At 36.1% G+C, this 18,959-nt stretch overlaps 4 protein-coding genes across 4 annotated transcripts; all 4 read left to right on the top strand.

Moving 5' to 3' along the window:
• Positions 1-20: 20 nt before the first annotated feature.
• Positions 21-1,925, top strand: LOC107424013 (uncharacterized). The gene is made up of 4 exons (XM_016033697.4): positions 21-180; positions 290-390; positions 1,507-1,585; positions 1,681-1,925. Exons 1-4 carry the CDS (start codon positions 178-180, stop codon positions 1,726-1,728), a joined length of 231 nt encoding a protein of 76 aa, XP_015889183.1. The 5' UTR covers positions 21-177; the 3' UTR covers positions 1,729-1,925.
• A 613-nt stretch (positions 1,926-2,538) lies between these two features.
• On the top strand, positions 2,539-7,520 carry LOC107424014 (WD-40 repeat-containing protein MSI4). Its single transcript, XM_048479606.2, has 15 exons — positions 2,539-2,913; positions 3,208-3,271; positions 3,572-3,658; positions 3,738-3,800; positions 4,059-4,124; positions 4,209-4,283; positions 4,472-4,547; positions 4,870-5,095; positions 5,378-5,459; positions 5,765-5,838; positions 5,968-6,079; positions 6,165-6,239; positions 6,323-6,399; positions 6,784-6,883; positions 7,129-7,520. The coding sequence occupies exons 1-15, from the start codon at positions 2,681-2,683 to the stop codon at positions 7,228-7,230; spliced, it is 1,512 nt and encodes a 503-aa protein (XP_048335563.1). The 5' UTR covers positions 2,539-2,680; the 3' UTR covers positions 7,231-7,520.
• A 1,123-nt stretch (positions 7,521-8,643) lies between these two features.
• On the top strand, positions 8,644-10,361 carry LOC125423888 (uncharacterized). Its single transcript, XM_048479651.2, has one exon. The coding sequence runs from the start codon at positions 9,081-9,083 to the stop codon at positions 9,603-9,605; it is 525 nt and encodes a 174-aa protein (XP_048335608.1). The 5' UTR covers positions 8,644-9,080; the 3' UTR covers positions 9,606-10,361.
• A 4,968-nt stretch (positions 10,362-15,329) lies between these two features.
• LOC107423979 (probable polyamine oxidase 5) lies at positions 15,330-17,551 on the top strand. The gene has a single exon (XM_048478468.2). The coding sequence runs from the start codon at positions 15,665-15,667 to the stop codon at positions 17,321-17,323; it is 1,659 nt and encodes a 552-aa protein (XP_048334425.1). The 5' UTR covers positions 15,330-15,664; the 3' UTR covers positions 17,324-17,551.
• The last annotated feature ends 1,408 nt before the right edge of the window (positions 17,552-18,959 follow it).

Genomic DNA, 18,959 nt, shown 5'->3' with positions numbered 1-18,959 from the left:
AATTGCCGTTTTGTGGAGGTGTCTCTAACTCCATTTTGGATGATACTTATGATAAAAGAGTAAAAGCGTAGGGAACGAATTCCCGAGTCAAACAATAGTCGTCCATCCAGAGCGAGAAGAAGGCCAAGTGAAAGAACAAACAGTGTCCCAATTTGTTCATCTTCTCCGTCGGCTCTGATGGTACGTATATACCTTCCTTCCTTCAATCGACCATGGAAATGCTTTCTGTGTTTTCCATTTTCTCTATCTTTTAATTTACTTTTTTTTCTCTCTTTTTCTGTTTTTGAAGGCTCCGAAACCTATTACCAGTCCCGTCCCCGATGCGTGGTACCCGACCCTATCGGTTGTCATGCTCTCGATCGGACTCATCGTCACCGCCTCCTTCTTCATGTATGTGATCCCGATCCGAATGTGTTTCTTCCTTGGTAGATCTAGTCTCAGAGAGACATTACTTGCATTTCATTTCTTATTATTATTATTATTATGATTATTTTTTTTTTAATTTTTTTCTGAATTTAATTATAAGCAATTTTATTTTACGCTTGCTACAGAAAATAGTGAAGCTTGAGGTAAAAGAGGAATGGAAAATTAACTTTTATTCTAACAGCTGAACATACAGATTAGATAGAAAAATAATAAGAATAACACCTATCTAATTACAGATTGAAGAATTAACCCCAAAAAAAAAAAAAAAAGTTTTGCATTCTTGGATTCAAGAAAATTTGTGGAGTGCCTGGAAATTAGGTTTGAAACTGTGCAGTATATCCAGCAGCGTTTTCTAATATAAAACTGTGTTTTTTGTGAGATGGTTGGTAGCCTCAGTGTCACATGTTGGACTTGCCTGGTGGAAAAGGAGCAAAGTTTTTCTGGTTCCAGTTCCAAGTTTAGTGTTCCATCAACCATGGATGGATCACGGATGTTTTTTTGCATCACAAAACTGTGTAGGGGGCACTTTTGACATTGGTGATGGGAATGGGGATAGGGTTTTGGCCTTATGGTGAAAGAAGATTTTAGGATTTTGTATGGTAGAGAACAGAGTTTGGAGGTTTGAAGTAAGAATGGAAATTGATTAGGAGAAGATCTGATGGTTGAGATGATATAACAAAGTTGACAAATTAAATAAAAAAAAAAAAAAATACAGGCAGCAGCCATTTTGTGGAATTTGGGCAGACTCAGACTTAAAAAGTAGAAAGGAAGTGTTCTGAAATTTAATTTAATGATGAAGACATAGTGCTTTAAGTTGAATAGTATAAGGACATTGCCAGTACAAAAGAGAGAACTAAGAACATTTTGCTGAGAATGTATGTACACTCTTGGAATGGTGAAAGTTACTGGTTTTTACAAATATATTGTATGAATCACTCAAAGAAATCATGATGTTAGATAACGTTTTGGCATTGTCTTTTTTTTTCCTGTGTGTAAATGACTGTATCAGAGGAAAATTGCATTTACGCATTCCTTCAATACTGCACATGAGATTTGACAGTAGTATCATATTCTTTGCAGCTATGAAGCGACCTCCTCGAGGAGAAGCCGCAGTCTTGCTAAGGAGCTGATAACTGGAGCTGTGGCATCAGTATTCTTGGTAAAACTTGTCATTTGATTTTGCAGTTTCAATTCATATTCTGATATTGTTTGTGCTAATATTTTTTTCTTTTTGTTCATTTCTTCTGTATTCAGGGTTTCGGATCTTTGTTCTTGCTACTTTCATCCGGTGTCTATGTCTGACTTTTAATGGAATTTTGATAAGCCAGATCTGTTTTCATGAAGTTTTGATGTATCAACTTGTTTGGTTTAAAATATTGTTGTGGTTTCAGAAATGGCTACAATTCTCATTTCTCACCATGGAAGGGTGGTTTTTAGAGAGATTATAAATTAGTAGAGTAATAAGTGGAGATTATAAATACTGTTATGGGTTTTTTGCATCTCTGTTTAACTGTCTTTATTTTTTATATGCTGTTAACTATGGTGCACAAATTTTTACAGCAGAATATTCACCAAAAAGAAAAAACAAATTTTTTACAGTAGAACGCCTTTTAAAAAACAAATATTTTTTCTTTTTGTTTAATTATATTGGGTGTAATTTGCGTACTTGGATGTTAATGATACTGAACACATCAACATTATAATTTGCTGGAATAAGGTTGTTTATGCACTCAAAATGTATGCCAAAATTGTACCTGTTTTTGAGATTCTGTATATGAAACATCAAACCGTGAAAGATTATTTAAACTCATGTATAAAATTTTGCTTTCATGAGTACGAAAATAAAAATCCTTTACCTTGCATATCTGCCGAACGCATTTAATACTTTGCCAAACGTATTCACCCAAAGAAAAATAAAAAATAAAGTTTTAAGGGGAAAAAGTATTTCAAGGGGACAGAAAAAACGATAACAATTTTTATGGGGACAGTTCAGGGAGCCTCAACAATCGCGTGCAGTGGACCTGAAAAGGGTGAGGAAGTGGCCCACAATTATTTCTTTTTGTTTATCAATTTTCAAGATATATTTTATTTTATTTATTATTATTGTTTTTACACAGAGAGAGAGAGAGAGAGAGAGTTTTGAAACAGACGAAGACAGTGGGAGAGAGAGAGAGAGAGAGAGAGTAGGGTAGGGTCCGGTGGAGTGGAGAGTAAAGGAGTTAAAAGTAAGTAGGAGACGAGGAGTGACCGCACCATGGAAGCTCAGTCGCAGCAGCAGCAACAGCAAATCGGAGTGAAGAAGAAGGAGACACGAGGCCGAAAGCCTAAACCAAAGGACGACAAGAAAGACGAACAGCAAGCCAAGATGAAGAAGGCCCAGCAACAGCCCTCTGTCGACGACAAGTACAGCCAGTGGAAATCCCTCGTCCCTGTTCTCTATGACTGGCTTGCTAACCATAACCTCGTCTGGCCCTCTCTCTCTTGCCGGTATCCTCTCTCTCTCTCTCTCTCTCTCTCTCTTTCTAGGGTTTTTGCTCTTTGTTTATTGTATAGGATTTTCAACTTGTATGCTGGCATTGCCTCTCCGCCGTTCCTTTTGGTTTTCTTCCTCTTTCCTGGGATTTTATTTCTGTTTCTGTTTATCTGATTTTAGGGTTTTATCATTCGTCTGGTATCTCACATACAAGACATTTGTAGCCATTCACAGAAAGATTTGTTTTTTCTTTCTATTTTAAGTTTTATTTATGAGATTTAGTAATGGTTTGATTTTACTTTGAGTAGATGGGGTCCCCAGCTTGAGCAAGCAACTTACAAGAATCGTCAGCGTCTTTACCTTTCTGAACAGGTTAGTTTGCTTGGATCGTCATTTGTAGATGAATTATGTATGTTCATATTTGAATGACTGTACCAATCACCAACAAAGAGTTCGTTGCAACTTTTTAGACTTTTAGCTATTCGTTCTAAAGATTTTATTTTAGTACAAGGTGAGAGATTGCTGCTCACACTTGTGCGACTACCTGCTCTGTGTGTACTGTATTGATTTGATTTATTGCTATAGATATATTTTTTCATGTTTATCCTGCAAATCTGCAGTTAAACAAGTTCGTTATTTCTTCTTTATCTGTTTTTCCTTTTTGTCTGCCAGACTGATGGTAGTGTTCCAAATACTCTGGTGATCGCAAATTGTGAAGTTGTCAAACCTAGGGTTGCAGCCGCTGAGCACATATCACAGGTTATTCACCATTATATAGCATGTTGAACTATATACATCTTATGCTTTCTGCCTTTTTTACCGTTGATTTGTTTTTCAGTTCAACGAAGAGGCACGCTCACCATTTGTCAAAAAGTACAAAACCATCATACATCCAGGAGAGGTATGAACTATGTGCTTGATAACTCAAGTATGGTGAAAGTTGGGGCTTTTTTTTTTTTTTTTTTTTTTTTTTTTTGTTTGTATAAATTGAGTCTGGTATGAAATATTTTAAAAGCAGTGGAATATAATGATAATATGTTTTGATGCAAAAATTTGGAAAAATGGTATTTCTGCTTGATCCTTTATTTATGGTTTAAATTGTTAATTTGAACATGTTGTCTTGATATTAGTGTACTAATTCTTTCATATTATTGGACAGGTGAACAGAATTAGGGAACTTCCACAGAACACCAAGATAGTAGCCACACATACTGACAGTCCCGATGTAAGTGAAACATATTGTTGATTGGTTTCCAGGATTCATTGTTTGCATTAAGTTTAATTCCTTTGTGGAATTACTGAAATTCAGGTTCTCATTTGGGATGTTGAAGCTCAACCCAATCGCCATGCTGTATTTGGGGCTACAAACTCTCGTCCTGATTTGGTATTGCTGTTTTGAACTTTTCATTGGGGGTCATTTCTTTGTTTTGATTTTCTCTTAATTTGCCCCCTTTTTTTTTTTTTTTTTGACTTTAAATGACTAGTCAAATAATTTTCACTTATACCCTTTTCCGGCCACTTAATTTGTAATCATTTTAAAATACCTGATAAGTTGAAGTTGTCTTCTTGCAGATTTTGACTGGACATCAAGACAATGCAGAATTTGCTCTTGCAATGTGCCCGACTGAGCCCTATGTACTCTCTGGAGGTGACAATATTTGTAGTTTTAATTTCCACTTAATTATAATATCTTGCAGTTGAAGTTCTAATTTATTTAGAGTGAACTGACTATCATGTTTTTAGAATATTGAATGTTCTGTTTTTAAGTTTAAAATTTTCGTGTTTGGAAAGTTTTGCTTGTTTTATATTGCATTACTGTAGTGAGTTCTGTTTAATGTTACGTACTTATAATCTTCTTTAGGGTTCCAGAGCACCTGTATGTGTACACACCTGAGTTCAGGCCTAACATAATTTGAGTTTTATTATTACGGAGTCTTTCTGCCCCTTTAAAAATGAAAAATCTTGTGTAGGGAAGGACAAGTCAGTGGTTTTGTGGAGTATTCAGGACCATATATCGGCAGCCGCCGCGGACCCGGGAGCAACCAAATCACCAGGATCTGGTGGATCAATTATTAAACAGAACTCTAAGCCCGGAGAAGGTAATGATAAAACTGCTGATAGCCCTTCTGTTGCACCAAGAGGAATTTACCATGGGCATGAGGACACTGTTGAAGATGTGACATTTTGCCCATCTAGGTAACTTGATATTATCTACATACAGTTACTGAATGTTTAAAGCAGAGTAGGAATGCAAAGATTACATTTTGTCGTGTCAATTACATACTTTAGGTTGATAATTTTGCTTTCTTATTTGACATAGGTTATTTATGCATTCTGTTGTCATGCCTTCTGTATTTTAGCAGCATTATTGTTTCAATTAGTGTTTTTTATTTCACTGCAGTAGTCGCATTGTTATTGGCTTACGCAGTTTATAATTTTTCCTTTTATTTCTGATGAAATTTTATATCTCTGCTGAAGTGCGCAGGAGTTCTGTAGTGTTGGGGATGATTCCTGCCTCATATTATGGGATGCACGAGTTGGCACCAGCCCTGTTGTTAAGGTTATCTCAATTTTCCATATTGTTTTTATGAGCAACCCTATTGTATATGTTAAACTGCACCTTTGTTTTAGTATTGCACAGTTAGGTATACTGATGTCAGCTTGTGGAGTGCATATCGTTGATAAATTCATTCTGTAAATATTGTTGTTCCAGTAGGGAGGTTCAAAGAATGTTCTGAATGTCCAAGTCCTGCCACTATGGAAAGTTTATGCTTTAATGTTTTAATTATAGTATCTATCATGCTTGACCTTTATCACATGGACCAGAAGAACAGCTTTCTGAAGCCTGTAATCATGCTGTTGCAGGTTGAAAAAGCACATAATGCTGATCTACACTGTGTTGATTGGAATCCTCATGATGATAATCTTATTCTAACTGGGTATGCTCTAGTTTTGTGTTTCTGGAACTCATGCTGTTTTCTTGATCTTCCAAGTTTGATTGTGCTTTCTGATTGAGAGATAACAAAACATGCTGACTACATTTATGTGAGTATACATTTCTTCTACAGGTCAGCAGATAATTCTGTTCGCATGTTTGATCGTCGTAATCTGACTTCCGATGGAGTCGGGGCACCTATTCATAAATTTGAGGGTCACAAAGCTGCTGTTCTTTGTGTTCAGGTATTTACCATGCTGCATGTCAGAGGTGCTTGTATGTATTAGTTGTTTTTACATTTCGCTAAAGCTTATATTTATTTTTTTGCAGTGGTCTCCAGACAAATCATCTGTCTTTGGAAGTTCTGCAGAAGATGGTCTCTTGAACATTTGGGATTATGACAAGGTGTGGAGGGTTATCTTCAGTCTATACATGTCTGAATGTTTCACCTCATCGGCATTTTTAACTCTTATTAATGTGGGTTGCAGGTTGGTAAAAAGGTAGAGCGAGCAGGAAGAAACACAAGTTCTCCTCCAGGCTTGTTTTTCCAGCATGCTGGGCACAGGTTTGGGATTGTGTTTTTTCACTTTTTGTTTCATGATGGTAGTTATCGTGAAAACTATAGACAAAACTTAACCATCTGTCAAGTTTTTGTTAAAATAAAAAAAAAAATTACCTTCTCTATTCTTCGAGGAGTGGGGGTTGTGATGGTAGTGGTCTATAATGTTTCTATTTTTATAATTTATTTATTTTGAAGGATGTTTTGTGTTTGATATCTAGTTAGTCTTTTTGGTTTAGGAAAACAGTTACAAATGAAATTTGGTAAAAGTAAAGAATCCCTATCTTTTATTATTCTTAGGCAATTTTATATCCTTGGCTTCCTCGTATTATATGATAGGGGTGAATACTATTATTGTCTTCTCAAGTATGTTGCTTGCTATTTTTACAGGGACAAGGTTGTTGATTTCCATTGGAATGCATCTGACCCTTGGACCGTAGTTAGTGTATCTGATGACTGTGATACTACTGGTGGAGGAGGGACATTGCAGGTGAGGAGGATGTCAATTATCTTCTGATACTTTTACGATTTAAAGCATTGATTTTGTTTACTTATAATGCTAAAATATGGTCAAACAAGTTCAACTGAGCTTAAATGTGAAAGCAAGCCCATCCATTATGGGAAACCCCTACATGAAAGAACATAATTTCACACTGGGAGTAAATTTGAAAGAATATTACAACATCCTGCTTCAAGCTTTTCACATTTAATATATTTCCAATTTGTCTTGTGCAGATATGGCGCATGAGTGATTTGATATACAGACCAGAAGATGAGGTTTTGGCAGAGCTCGAGAAGTTCAAGTCGCATGTTGTTGCATGTGCTTCAAAGGCTTGAAGGTGTTGGAGCTGCTTGAGGAAAATTCTGTGAACGATCTGTACTAATATTTTTGTACTTGAATTTAGGTATTATGTAGGGTAATATTTATGAAATGACTAGTATAAGGGCAAAATTGGAAATTAAATCTAAAGAACTATATTTTGAGCCACCTTTTGGGTGGCGTACCTGAATTGCTTTGGTTATTTTAAAAGCGTGTAGTACTCACGATTTGAATATCTTGATAACGGTAAGGTTTAATTGGATTTTTCTGCTTCTATTAATAGATGATTGTATGGGTGGTTAAATTATTATCTGGGGTAGTTAGATTTTCTTAGTAAAGAGATGGAATTTATTAGTTGTGATGGCAGAGTATGTTTGTGTACAATTGCATGTAATGTTGAAGAGTGTCGAAATAATTAAAGAACCCTGGCCATTTTTGTTTCTAATGCCTAGAGTGTCCTGTCTTGTATGGTAGATTTAAAAGATTAGCGCCTATAAAGCTGCCCAATTTTGTCTGTTCTCATGGGAGTCTCGAATGGTTTAGACGGGGAATTGATTGCAAAATAAAACAGAAGAAAATTAACTTGGAAAAAAATTTACTTTATTAGATACTGGGAAGTAGGTGTGTTATTCAAGTCCAATTATTTTCAATAATAATTCAACCAAATTCAATTGTAATTTTTTATTTTTTATTTTTTATAATTTTTCTTTCGAATCAAATACCAATATGAACTTTGATCCAATTAACACCAGTTTAGATGTTACTTTAATTGTTTTCATTCATTCCAAATCAATTGAATATTAAAATACATAAAATACAAGATCTACATTTTTATAGTTTTGACATATTTTAGATGATTTAAAATAAAATTTAAGTAAATAAAACTATCACATAAAATAAGAAAAAAAAAATCTGAGATGTATCATAAACCGTAAAAATAAAATGTTATTAGCTAGAAACAAGTATAAGATGGGATGTATGTTTGGATAAGTTGTTTTATAAGTTAACAATCAATACCAGCACAGTTGGATTTCGGGTGTTCAAACATAATCTAATTAGATGGTGAATCTAAAAAGTTTATAAAATGGTCAACTTATAGTTTTTTTTTTTTTTTTTTTTTTTCCTTAGTGCGGTTTAAGTCAATTTATCGGTTTGGTTACTAGGAATATGGTGGGAGTGGGGGTCTCAAATCTAAAAAATTAGTGAGCAAACTTTATTGCTAGATTTATTATTATTATTATTATTTTCAATTGCAAGGGGCATGGATAAGGGCATAACAGTAATTTTCTTAATATCGGAAAAAGAGACTGATTGTACAGATTACAGTACAGAGGGGTGGGGGGTGAGCCTTTAGGCCTCTTTGGCATACCAAAACGGGTAATGGATTTGCTGGCATTTCCCTTCTCTGCCGCACTGCACCCGCCCTTTTCCCGCCCTTTGGCTGCTTTTTTTTGTTTTCTTTTTTCGTTTCTATCTCACCTCTAACTCCGACGTGGCATCCTTATCTTTGGTTCAGCTTGTTCCCCAAAAGAGTAATTTTCCTTTAGAATTGGACGGTTTAGATGTATGTGGATGAGGTTGTGTCTCTAGGACCCATTTAATGGTCGGTCCGGATCCTTTCTCGTGGAGAACCTAACGAACTGTAATGTACACGTATTGGCGGAAGGAAGGCTCTGAGTCCCACTCTTCTCCTACTGACTGATCCTATAACACAGTATACAGCATATAGCAGAGAGAGAGAGAGAGAGAGAGCGACGCGCACTGCGCACACACAAAAAGGAAAAGAAAGCTCTGTGACTGTAGGGTGTACACCGGTTTCACTCACTCACTCTCTCTCTCTCTCTCTCTCTCTCTCTCTCTCAAACGTATGGAGGACACAGGAAAAACGCATTCACCACACGAAACGGCAGCCGAGTCGTCGACTTCGTTGGTGAAGAAGGTGCCGGAGGACGACGTTGCGGAGAGTGAGACGGAGATGGAGGGGATCGGAGAAGACATAATGGCTTGGCTGTCCGACGACACGCTCACTCACGAGGTCATGAAGCTTCTGGACGTGGAGGACAGTAGCTTCTCGCCGACACCCTGCAAGGTCAGGTTCATTGACAACCCATACTCCTCCTCCTTGGTCTTCCAGACCACACCCTCTTCCTACGTAACCATCAACGGCAACGAGGAGAGCTGCGGCTCCTCCTTCTCCGACTCCGAGTCCTCCGTGATGGCCAGCGTGGACATGGGTGGTGGCTTCCGCTTCAGATCACATAATGGGATGGGAGTCGAGGCAGGATCAGGCGCGTGGGGAGCAAGAGGAGGCGCGTGTAACGGATTGGAGGTTGAGGAAGGATTGGATGAAGCTTTGGCCAGGTTCCTTGGGGACGACTTTCTTTCTTTCTGATTCCTTCTGATTTCTCAATGAATCTGAGCTGTTGTTGCTGTGAGGGGCTAGAGATGAACCACAATCCGGTATTTTCTTGCACTTTCATCATTTTTTTTTTTTTTTTTTTTGGGGGTTCTATCTAGGGACACCGAGGGCATTTTTGAAAATATTTAGGGATATCTAGCGAAAGCCAGTGAGAAAAAAAAAAAAAAAAAAAAGGAAGGTTCCGAATATGGAAGGAGGGACACTACTGTGAAGAAATGTGAATAGGAAAAAAAGAAAATGATAATAGACTTAGATGACCAATGCAATAGAGATTGGAGGGTTGCCAATGTGTGTTTTTGCCAGTTTTTGGGTGATCCGTAAAATTTCAATGTAGGCTTTAATATCAAAATTATCAAAAATGATTAATCGTCTCTCACCTTAATTTTCTATCATTAGTATAATATTCTTTTATATATAATATAAATACATATATTGAATCCTGGTTTGCTTGCTGCCGAAGCAAACACAACCTAGAATAATATAATATTAGAAACCCCACGTACAACCATTTTAATAAAATTGTCTGATCTGACCAAGCTTTTCCTTTTTCTTTTTTTCTTATTTTGGTTTTTGGGTGATATCGTAGACATGTATATTAAGGATGAAAAATAACAGCTGCATCTTTACCTTCTGCCAACTTTGGATTATATAGGTCCATCACTAATGATATTGCCTTTTTTTTTTTTTTTTTCCCCTTTTTTGGTTTTGCTTTTTTTAAATATGGGTTGGATTTGGATGCATTGGGTTTTTTGAATATATAAAAAATATTTATATATTTATGAATTTGATCCCCGGTGGAATACCCATAGAAGACGTGTGCAAAATGTAATTTTCAAAGTGAAGAAAGATAAGCGATTAGCAAAGCAAAAAAGTCCCAAGATTTGTTATATTTGAGCATTTTAGCGGTTGGGAAAATAAAAGAATGCATGGTCTTTGCCTTGAAACGTGCCCGAGCCAGAAATCAACCAAATCACTAATCTAGCTTCTGAATTGTTTCAATCTCAGTTTATATTACTTGTGTTCTTTGAAATAGGTAGGAAATTAAGGACTTTGGAAGGGTGGAGGAGATTGAAGATTTTACCTCTATTATGCTTTTTAATTACAATACTATATCTCAAATCCATACAACCCATATATAACTCCAAATAAAATTACAGGTTAAACTCTTTCAAATGACCATAATTCCAATCGAAATATCTTTAGAAGAAAACAATAGTCCTCTCTACTGCCAAGCAAATATTTAAAAAAAAAAAAAAATGAAAGAGGACAGGACAGCCAAAGTTTATGTATTAATATATTTACAAAAATTTTATATATTTTTGAAAGAATATATTTGAATCCGTACGATAAATCTATTAAAAAATTTTAATAATAAAAAGACTATATAAAATTTAGAATTTGCATATATATTCACAAGTTAGTAATTAATCTATATATATAACGAAAGTTTTGATTTATTGTGAATGTGAAGACTTATTGGCATAATTAAAGGTCGTGACTTATCCAATTAGAATTTTGTATTAAATCATTAATTGAGATGATAATTTTCCACCTATTACATGTCTAAAAATTTGAAAAATATAAAAAAAAAATCAAAATCAAAATCAAATTAATGCTATCATAATACTTTCCTATTTAGGATTTGATGCGATTTTTACCATTGAGTTTATTATATACAGACGACATAAAATCTTTAATCCTAATCTATATTTCTTATCCGTAGAAAAATACATACTCAAAACCTGACGATTTTATTAGTTGTCTTGGTGCGGTGGTAATTTCTCATCTTCGTCGTTCTTTTTCTCTTTGTTTTTCCTTTGTTCAATTTTCTTGCCCTTTTTCAAGCAGTGCCAGAAAACCAAACAAATCATATTAATATAGCTTCTGCACTGTTCCGAGCGATTCTTAGTTCAAACGATTGTTTTCTTTGAAATAGGAAATTAACGACTTGGGAGCATTGAAGAGAAATAGAGAATGAAGTTTTTCCCTCTTTTATGCTTTTTAACTAAACCATGTTCAAAATCCAGGCAACCCATTAACTAATCGACCAGTAGACCCCAACTAATGCAATATCTTCGCTATTCATATACATCGACCTCATTGAAATTTGAAATATTGAAGCAAAGAAAGTTGTTAAATGGCTCTTTCGAAATATGAATCAATATTGACACTCATTGGGCCATTCCAGCAAATTTGAATCCTGTAAACACATATGGGCCCAATAATAAAATGTTACTGTCAAGCCTTAATCTTGGACTGGTTCAGCCTTTTAGCCCAATACCAATGACCTCTAATATTCAACGGCAATAGTATTACAAACTACATGATTACCTTTTTGGGGCCACTCTGCATCATCATGTTGATGCAAAGTAGGATCCACATAGCGTTTTGAAGAGAAAATAGATAAATTCCTCCAGACCCTGTATATGATAATGATAAGTTAGTTAAAGGATTATGCACAAAATTTCATTTTCTATACTGCAATGATATGAAAAATAAGCTGCTGCTCTCCTGTATATGATAAGTTAGAGCAAAGCATGCATTATTCACAAAATTTTATTTTTTTCTGTTGCGATGATATGAACTAAAATAAGCTGCTGCTCCACTCTGTGGGTGTGTGTGTCAACTTTTTTTTTTTTTTTTTTTACTCCCTAAATGATAAAATGCTGTTAGAGGGGCATAAACCTTTGGGCTGTAAGTGTTGATTGGCTTTATCTGTTTTCATCAGAAAGCAAGTGATTTGTAACCTCTTACTGCTTCTTGATTAGAAAGAGATGAAGGCTTGTAATGGGTAATTCAAAATCAAAGCCAAAATAGTGCATGGTTCAAACCTAACTAGTCAAGATTATGAAATTCACTTTTCACCCAAAAATGGTAATTTATTAGTCATCGTAATTTATTAGTCATCTATTAACTCTCTACTACAATTATCCAACTAGTCATCACTCTTCATCTGACGAGGAAAAAAAAAAAAAAAAAAAAGACCCTACTTTTTATTTAGTTTAAAACTTTGAAATGAGGTTTGACTTGGAAAGCCTACATCAGAGGAGGAACTTTTGTTGTACTCAAGTGTCAGGTTTTATAAAGAAATATATATTAGGTGAATTTGAAGTTCCCCAAACAGAAAATGATCTACTAACCAAGAAGAACAGACATGGGATTTACTGTAACTTGTTTGTCTCCAATCGGACCAATCCTTTTGAGTGTCTATAATTATTAGCTAACCAAATCCCAAATCAGTAAATACAACCAAAAGGAAAGATACTCATCAAGATTTTTTTTATTATTTTTTTTTGACAGTAGCGTGGATAGGTTCAAAAAGAAGAGGATGCTCATCTAGAGTTTGTTTCCTGAAACCATGATTTCATAAGGCAATAAGTGAAAATTATTTAGAATCAACAATGAGAAATAAAAAGTTTCTAAAGCAGGCCTCTCCATGCTATACTAAACAAAAACTAGGAAATACTTCAATTTAATTTGTGGCTCAGAATCCTGAAGGCGAAAGGCTTTCTAATTCCATCCCAGGTCCCTCGCCCTCTCCTTATGAGGGGTGGTGAAATTGTTGTTGCCCATTAGAGGCAGTCAAATAAAAAAAAGCAAAGGAAACAAAAGATATTAATTAGCACAATTTTTTGTTTTTTTTTTTGTTTTTTTTGGTAATTACATTAATTAGCACAACTGCATGGGCATTGGAATATGTAAAGTAAAATGGTGATGTCAAGGCATGAAAAAGAAGGAAAAAAAGTGAATGCCAACAAAACAATTAGGCAATCATACAAATCCATGGATGCTTTTGTACCCCATTTTGATCCCATCATTCATCCTCTCCTTCCCTTCCTATCAACAGTAAACAATGGGTTTCAATCATCAATGTCAGACTCTAGCATAATCTTTTTAATTCCCTCCCAATAAAATTAAAATTAAAATTGTTCTCTGTCTTGCATTTCTCTGCAGGTCACGTGATCCTACTTGGATCCAAGCTTCAGTGCTCAAGAAACTTTTTTGTCACGAGAGACGATGTGGAGGAATATTTGGTACTCAAGGCTTTGACTCAGCTTTGATTATACACTTTGATAATGAGACATCATCAACCAACCTCAAGTTTATTAATATTTATGTTTATACCCAACATAATTATATATGTGTTTTTGTAACTTCAATACTATAATTAATAATTAATGCAAACCAATGTGAAGCTAGCCACTTTTTATATAAGATTCTACTGTAAAATTAATTAAAATGGGAATCTGATTCGGCAAGAAGTCAATCTAACTTGTTAGTTATTAATACTTTCAAATTTAATGCCATTAATTAAAAAATATACGAGTTTCATTTTGGCATTACAAAATTCCTTTTTTACACTTGCTGGTACGTATATGTCCCAACCTTTTTTCAGTCTAACTCATGGAAATCTTAATCCTAAGAGATAAATACAATTTCGTTCCATCAAATGATCATTATTTGGTGCAATCTGATAGGAGGTTAAGACAATCAGTTGTCAACTGTGTGTATATATATATATATATATATGCATATTTTCAATGTTTAACTACTCATAGTACAACCGATTTGTCAATTGAAAAAAACTCTTCAGTCGACTTTTTCCCACTCTCTAAAGTTTCTTTGAACAAATCCATAACTCTTTTGTTAGTTCATGCGCCTTTCATTTTCTTCTTTTTTGTTTTGTTTTTAATTTATCTATTTAAACACTTTGATATCTGCACTGCCTTTGATGAAGATTTAGATGAAAGTTTGGATATCTAAATAATTGAAATGATAATCTTTGATAAAGGAGATCGTTTATATAAATAATTATATAATGATGGGTCATACCAATAAATGCTATTATGGTTTCTTATGGCCTCCAAGATCTAGTACTGCTACCTTTAAGATCAGAAGCAGACCTCGAAAGCACTAGTTGACCATAATATCAAAAATCACCAAAGTAAAAAGAAAAATATATACGTTATCAGAGTTTTAATATTTTTGACTAAACTCCAAATTTAGACAAAGGGGTTTGTTTTTCTTTCCTTGTCCCCATTTTAAGTAATCTTCTTGCGCGTTGCTTTCAAATGCAACTTATGACTACCAAAAACAGAAAAAATGAATTTTGTATTGGGGACATATATAGACTTGGAAGGACATAATAGTAATATAAAAAATAAAATTGGAAAAAGGGAAAATGCCTATATTAGACATTTACAAAACTCTGTTTCATGGACCAATTAGCGATGGTGTTGATGACCATACACTGTGGAGTGATCAAGTTTGTGGCTATGATTGTAGAAATAATACGGGGATCAGCAAGTTATGACCCACCTAACGACGGCCCATCAACCGATCAGGACCATTGAATTGCTGAGTTGGTGGACCGTCCCCTACCCAATTTATATATGAAGGTTGGTGAAAGGCACTATCAACCTTTAAAACGTTCTTGGTATCTCATTACTTTTTTTATGCCTTCGGTAATATATATATATATATATATATATATATATATTTCTTTTGGGTGAAATTTTGCCTTTGGTAATAACTTGGCTTTTTATTTATTTTTTCTGGAAAACAAGGTTAAATTATGAAGTAAGTTGTGCCATATATGCACATATATGGCAGCGGGGTTGAGGGAGACTAGGGGAGGATCTTGGAGAGAATGGTCTTTTGGGCATAAGCCATATATTTGCTTCTGGAACTCAAGAAAAGTAGAGCCCTGTCTTTATTAGAGAGAAAACTTAACAAAGGAACAAGTCACCCCCACAATATCCCCCACCCCCACCCCAAAAAATAATAATAATAATAAATAAAATAAAAATCTAGGGAACAATCTTCTTTTAAGCCATATACCATAAGCCCCCTTATAAATTACTCATCAGTAACTCAAATCTCACTTCACAGTCTTTCTCCTCTGAGTCAATTATCTCTTACATTTTTTTTTTTGGTTGCTGTTTTGCTGGTACGAAATAAAAAAAAAAAAAAAAAAACAATAGCTAGCAGAAGAGAAGAAGTTAACCAAGAAAAAAGAAAGAAAAAACAAAATGGTAGCAAAGAAACCAAGAATTGTGATAATAGGAGCAGGAGTGGCTGGTCTAACAGCAGCTAACAAGCTGTACACAGCGAGTGGGTCAAAGGATGTGTTCGAGCTATGTGTTGTGGAAGGCGGGTCAAGGATTGGTGGCAGAATAAACACTTCCGAGTTTGGTGGTGACCGGATTGAGATGGGTGCCACTTGGATCCACGGCATTGGAGGCAGCCCAGTTCACAAAATTGCTCAAGAAATCCACGCACTTGAATCTGAGCAGCCATGGGAATGCATGGATGGTTCCTCTGAGGATCCAACAAGGGCCACGACTTTTGCTGAAGGTGGGTTCGAGCTCAATCCTCCTCTGGTTGAGCCCGTTTCCACCGTCTTCAAGTACTTGATGGATTGTGCTCAGGGGAAGAAGAATTTAGCTGAGGAAGCTCCCACGATTTCCGCGAGCAATGGCACTCCTGCTCGAAATCTCAGTGTCGGTTCTTTTCTTCGGCAGGGTCTGGATGCCTATTGGGCCTCCAGGAAAAACCAAGATGAGGAGCTTATTGGGTATGGAAATTGGACCAGAAAGTCCTTGGAAGAAGCGGTCTTCGCAATGCATGAGAGCACCCAGCGGACTTATACATCTGCCGGTGACCTTCAAGCTCTAGATTATAGTGCAGAGAGCGAGTATGTTATGTTTCCAGGTGAGGAAATCACCATTGCTAAAGGTTACTTGAGCATAATTGAGGCTCTGGCCTCTGTTCTACCGCCTGGTTTAATCCAGCTTGGCAGAAAAGTTACCCGTATTGAATGGAGGCCGGAGAGTTATGATATGGAAAATGGATATCATGGCTCTTCTTCTAGGCCTGTGAAGCTACACTTCCTTGATGGGTCGGTTATGTTGGCTGATCATGTCATTGTCACAGTTTCTTTGGGAGTGCTTAAAGCTGGAATTCAACAGGATTCAGGTATGTTTAATCCTCCTTTGCCTTGTTTCAAGACTGAGGCAATATCAAGGCTTGGTTTTGGCGTTGTTAACAAGTTGTTTCTGCAACTGAGTCCCACAAGCCACCATCGAATAAGCCAGGGTTTCAACAAGTTCCCTTTCCTCCAAATGGCTTTTCATAGGGAGGATTCAGAATTCAGGCAAAAAAAGATACCTTGGTGGATGAGGAGGACGGCTTCTCTGTTTCCAATATATGAGAATTCCAGTGTCCTCTTGTCTTGGTTTGCAGGAGAGGAAGCTTTGGAGCTTGAATCACTCAATGATGAGCAGATCATTAATGGGGTTTCTGCAACAGTTTCTAGCTTTTTGACAAAGTCCCAGACGACAGACAACTTCAATTCCCATGAATTGTGCAATGGGAATAGTTTTGAGGGGAACTGTGGAGTGACATTTGCGAAGGTTCTGAAGAGCCAATGGGGTAGTGATCCTCTGTTTCTTGGATCTTACAGTTATGTAGCTGTTGGATCAAGTGGAGATGATTTGGACAAGATGGCAGAGCCATTGCCAAGATTCAACGGTTGTGAATCTTCTTCTTCTTCTTCGCCTCCACTTCAAATTCTGTTTGCAGGGGAAGCAACACATAGAACCCACTATTCTACAACCCATGGAGCTTATTTTAGCGGTCTTAGAGAAGCCAATAGGCTTCTCCAACATTATAGTTGTGTTGGGGTTTAGAGAAGTTTAGGCTCTTTTTTTTTCTTTTTTCTTTTTTTTGGGACATTTATATTCTACGATAATCATTCTAATTTTCATCTACAATTTCTTTGTTTCTCTTTCTTTGAAGTGGGTGAGAGTGAAGGGTGGGGAGAAAAAAAGCAAAATCAGGAGGGATGAAAGAGAAAGATGGGGACATTTTTAGATGTACTGCATGAACTCAAGAAGTTTCTTTTATTATTTTTCTAATGCTTTTTCTTTTTCTTTTTTTTTTCCCTCTGTCTGTGAATTTTGTGAGTGCCGTTTCTCTTTTTTGGATTGATCTCTTAATCATCAAGGCAAACCAACCGCTTGAGGTTTGCGTTTGACAATTTGAATAGTTTAGAAACCTTGAAAAGAGTACAAACCAAGAAAACTTTGGATGCCCCTATCATCTTACGGAGTGTGTCAAGTTTTTGGTTTTTTCTCAAAAGGACAGGATCCGATAAACCCGGCTCTTTCCAGCTTGGAACCCCTTCATCAGTTCCTTTCCAGCACTCAGAGAGAGAGAGAGAGAGAGAGAGAGGGAGAAGGCTTTCTTTTTCACAGCCCATGACCATGGGCATTTGTGCTCTTCAATCCAAACAAGCCCTTACCACTCTTTACACGCATAAAGTTTCCCGAGTCTCTTCCTTTGCCATAACAAAAAACAATGAGCTAGCTAGCTGGCTAAAAATTGTATGCGATTCATAAGAAAATGCGAAAAAGAACCACTTATTCTAAGGGTCCATTCAGTACATGTGCTTTTTTATTGCCCTATGAGATCAATCAGATCAGAAAACAAAAATATTGTCCTTAACAATGAGACACAATTAGAGAAGCTAGTGGTCATCTGATTGCTTGGATCTTTTGAGCAGAAGCTCTCCTGATGGAAATTATAGGGTCCCATGTCCGTGCATTTATACTATGAGACAGTTTGCTCTTAGTAAGCAGTAGAAACCACCAGTGGCCTACCCACTTGGTACCATAACATCTCTCTCTTCATATGCACAACACAAGCAGATCCAAACACTGTGTTAGAGACAGAAAATGACTAACCACAATCAACACTAACAACCTAGATATCAAAGATTGCTTCTGTCCAAAAACATGTTAAAAATACTTTGCAATAATTTCAATCCCATCCGTTGGATCCAGTATAATGAAAAACTAATCAATGATTTAAAATTAGCCTTCAAGAGGGTCCACCACCATGCTTTAATAATTTGACTTTGCAGCTCCACTCATGGAAAAAATTCTACATCACCCATTGCTACCAAGCTTTGTGTTTTATCTTTAACACCAAAATCAGCAGCAACAAAATCATATGATTTAAGGCACTAGGTTTGTTTGAGTGAGAGACTAAAAAAAACCTGTCTGAGGCTTTCTGGCTTTGGCTCTGGCTTTGGGATTGGTTTTATATGAGGTTATCTATCTCCTACTTGGAATCACTGTATGGTCAAATCAAGAGCTATTCATAGAGACTCTATTATTGTAGGGATTTTGCCAGGCTCTCCCCCAAAAAAACTGGGAATGGCCCACTTGCTGTCTCTTTTGCCTCTTGTGGGCTTCAATCACCCTTTGATGATTGTGCATATCACAGACCATTCTGTCACCAAGTCCTTGTCTAATACATAAA

This window comes from Ziziphus jujuba, chromosome 7, assembly GCF_031755915.1.
Source record: "Ziziphus jujuba cultivar Dongzao chromosome 7, ASM3175591v1".
Lineage (NCBI taxonomy): Eukaryota > Viridiplantae > Streptophyta > Magnoliopsida > Rosales > Rhamnaceae > Ziziphus > Ziziphus jujuba.
Note: the sequence above shows the minus strand (reverse complement) of the source record. Positions and strands in the feature narration are given on the sequence as shown.

Bases quoted from the DNA above. Each gene is read 5' to 3' on its own strand.
- LOC107423979 (XM_048478468.2), top strand. From the start codon at position 15,665: ATGGTAGCAAAGAAACCAAGAATTGTGATAATAGGAGCAGGAGTGGCT.
- LOC107424014 (XM_048479606.2), top strand. From the start codon at position 2,681: ATGGAAGCTCAGTCGCAGCAGCAGCAACAGCAAATCGGAGTGAAGAAG. The intron at 2,914-3,207 runs GTATCCTCTCTC...TACTTTGAGTAG, and splicing joins TGGCCCTCTCTCTCTTGCCG to ATGGGGTCCCCAGCTTGAGC. The intron at 5,096-5,377 runs GTAACTTGATAT...TCTCTGCTGAAG, and splicing joins GTGACATTTTGCCCATCTAG to TGCGCAGGAGTTCTGTAGTG.
- LOC125423888 (XM_048479651.2), top strand. From the start codon at position 9,081: ATGGAGGACACAGGAAAAACGCATTCACCACACGAAACGGCAGCCGAG.
- LOC107424013 (XM_016033697.4), top strand. The intron at 391-1,506 runs GTATGTGATCCC...TATTCTTTGCAG, and splicing joins GTCACCGCCTCCTTCTTCAT to CTATGAAGCGACCTCCTCGA. The intron at 1,586-1,680 runs GTAAAACTTGTC...TTCTGTATTCAG, and splicing joins CTGTGGCATCAGTATTCTTG to GGTTTCGGATCTTTGTTCTT.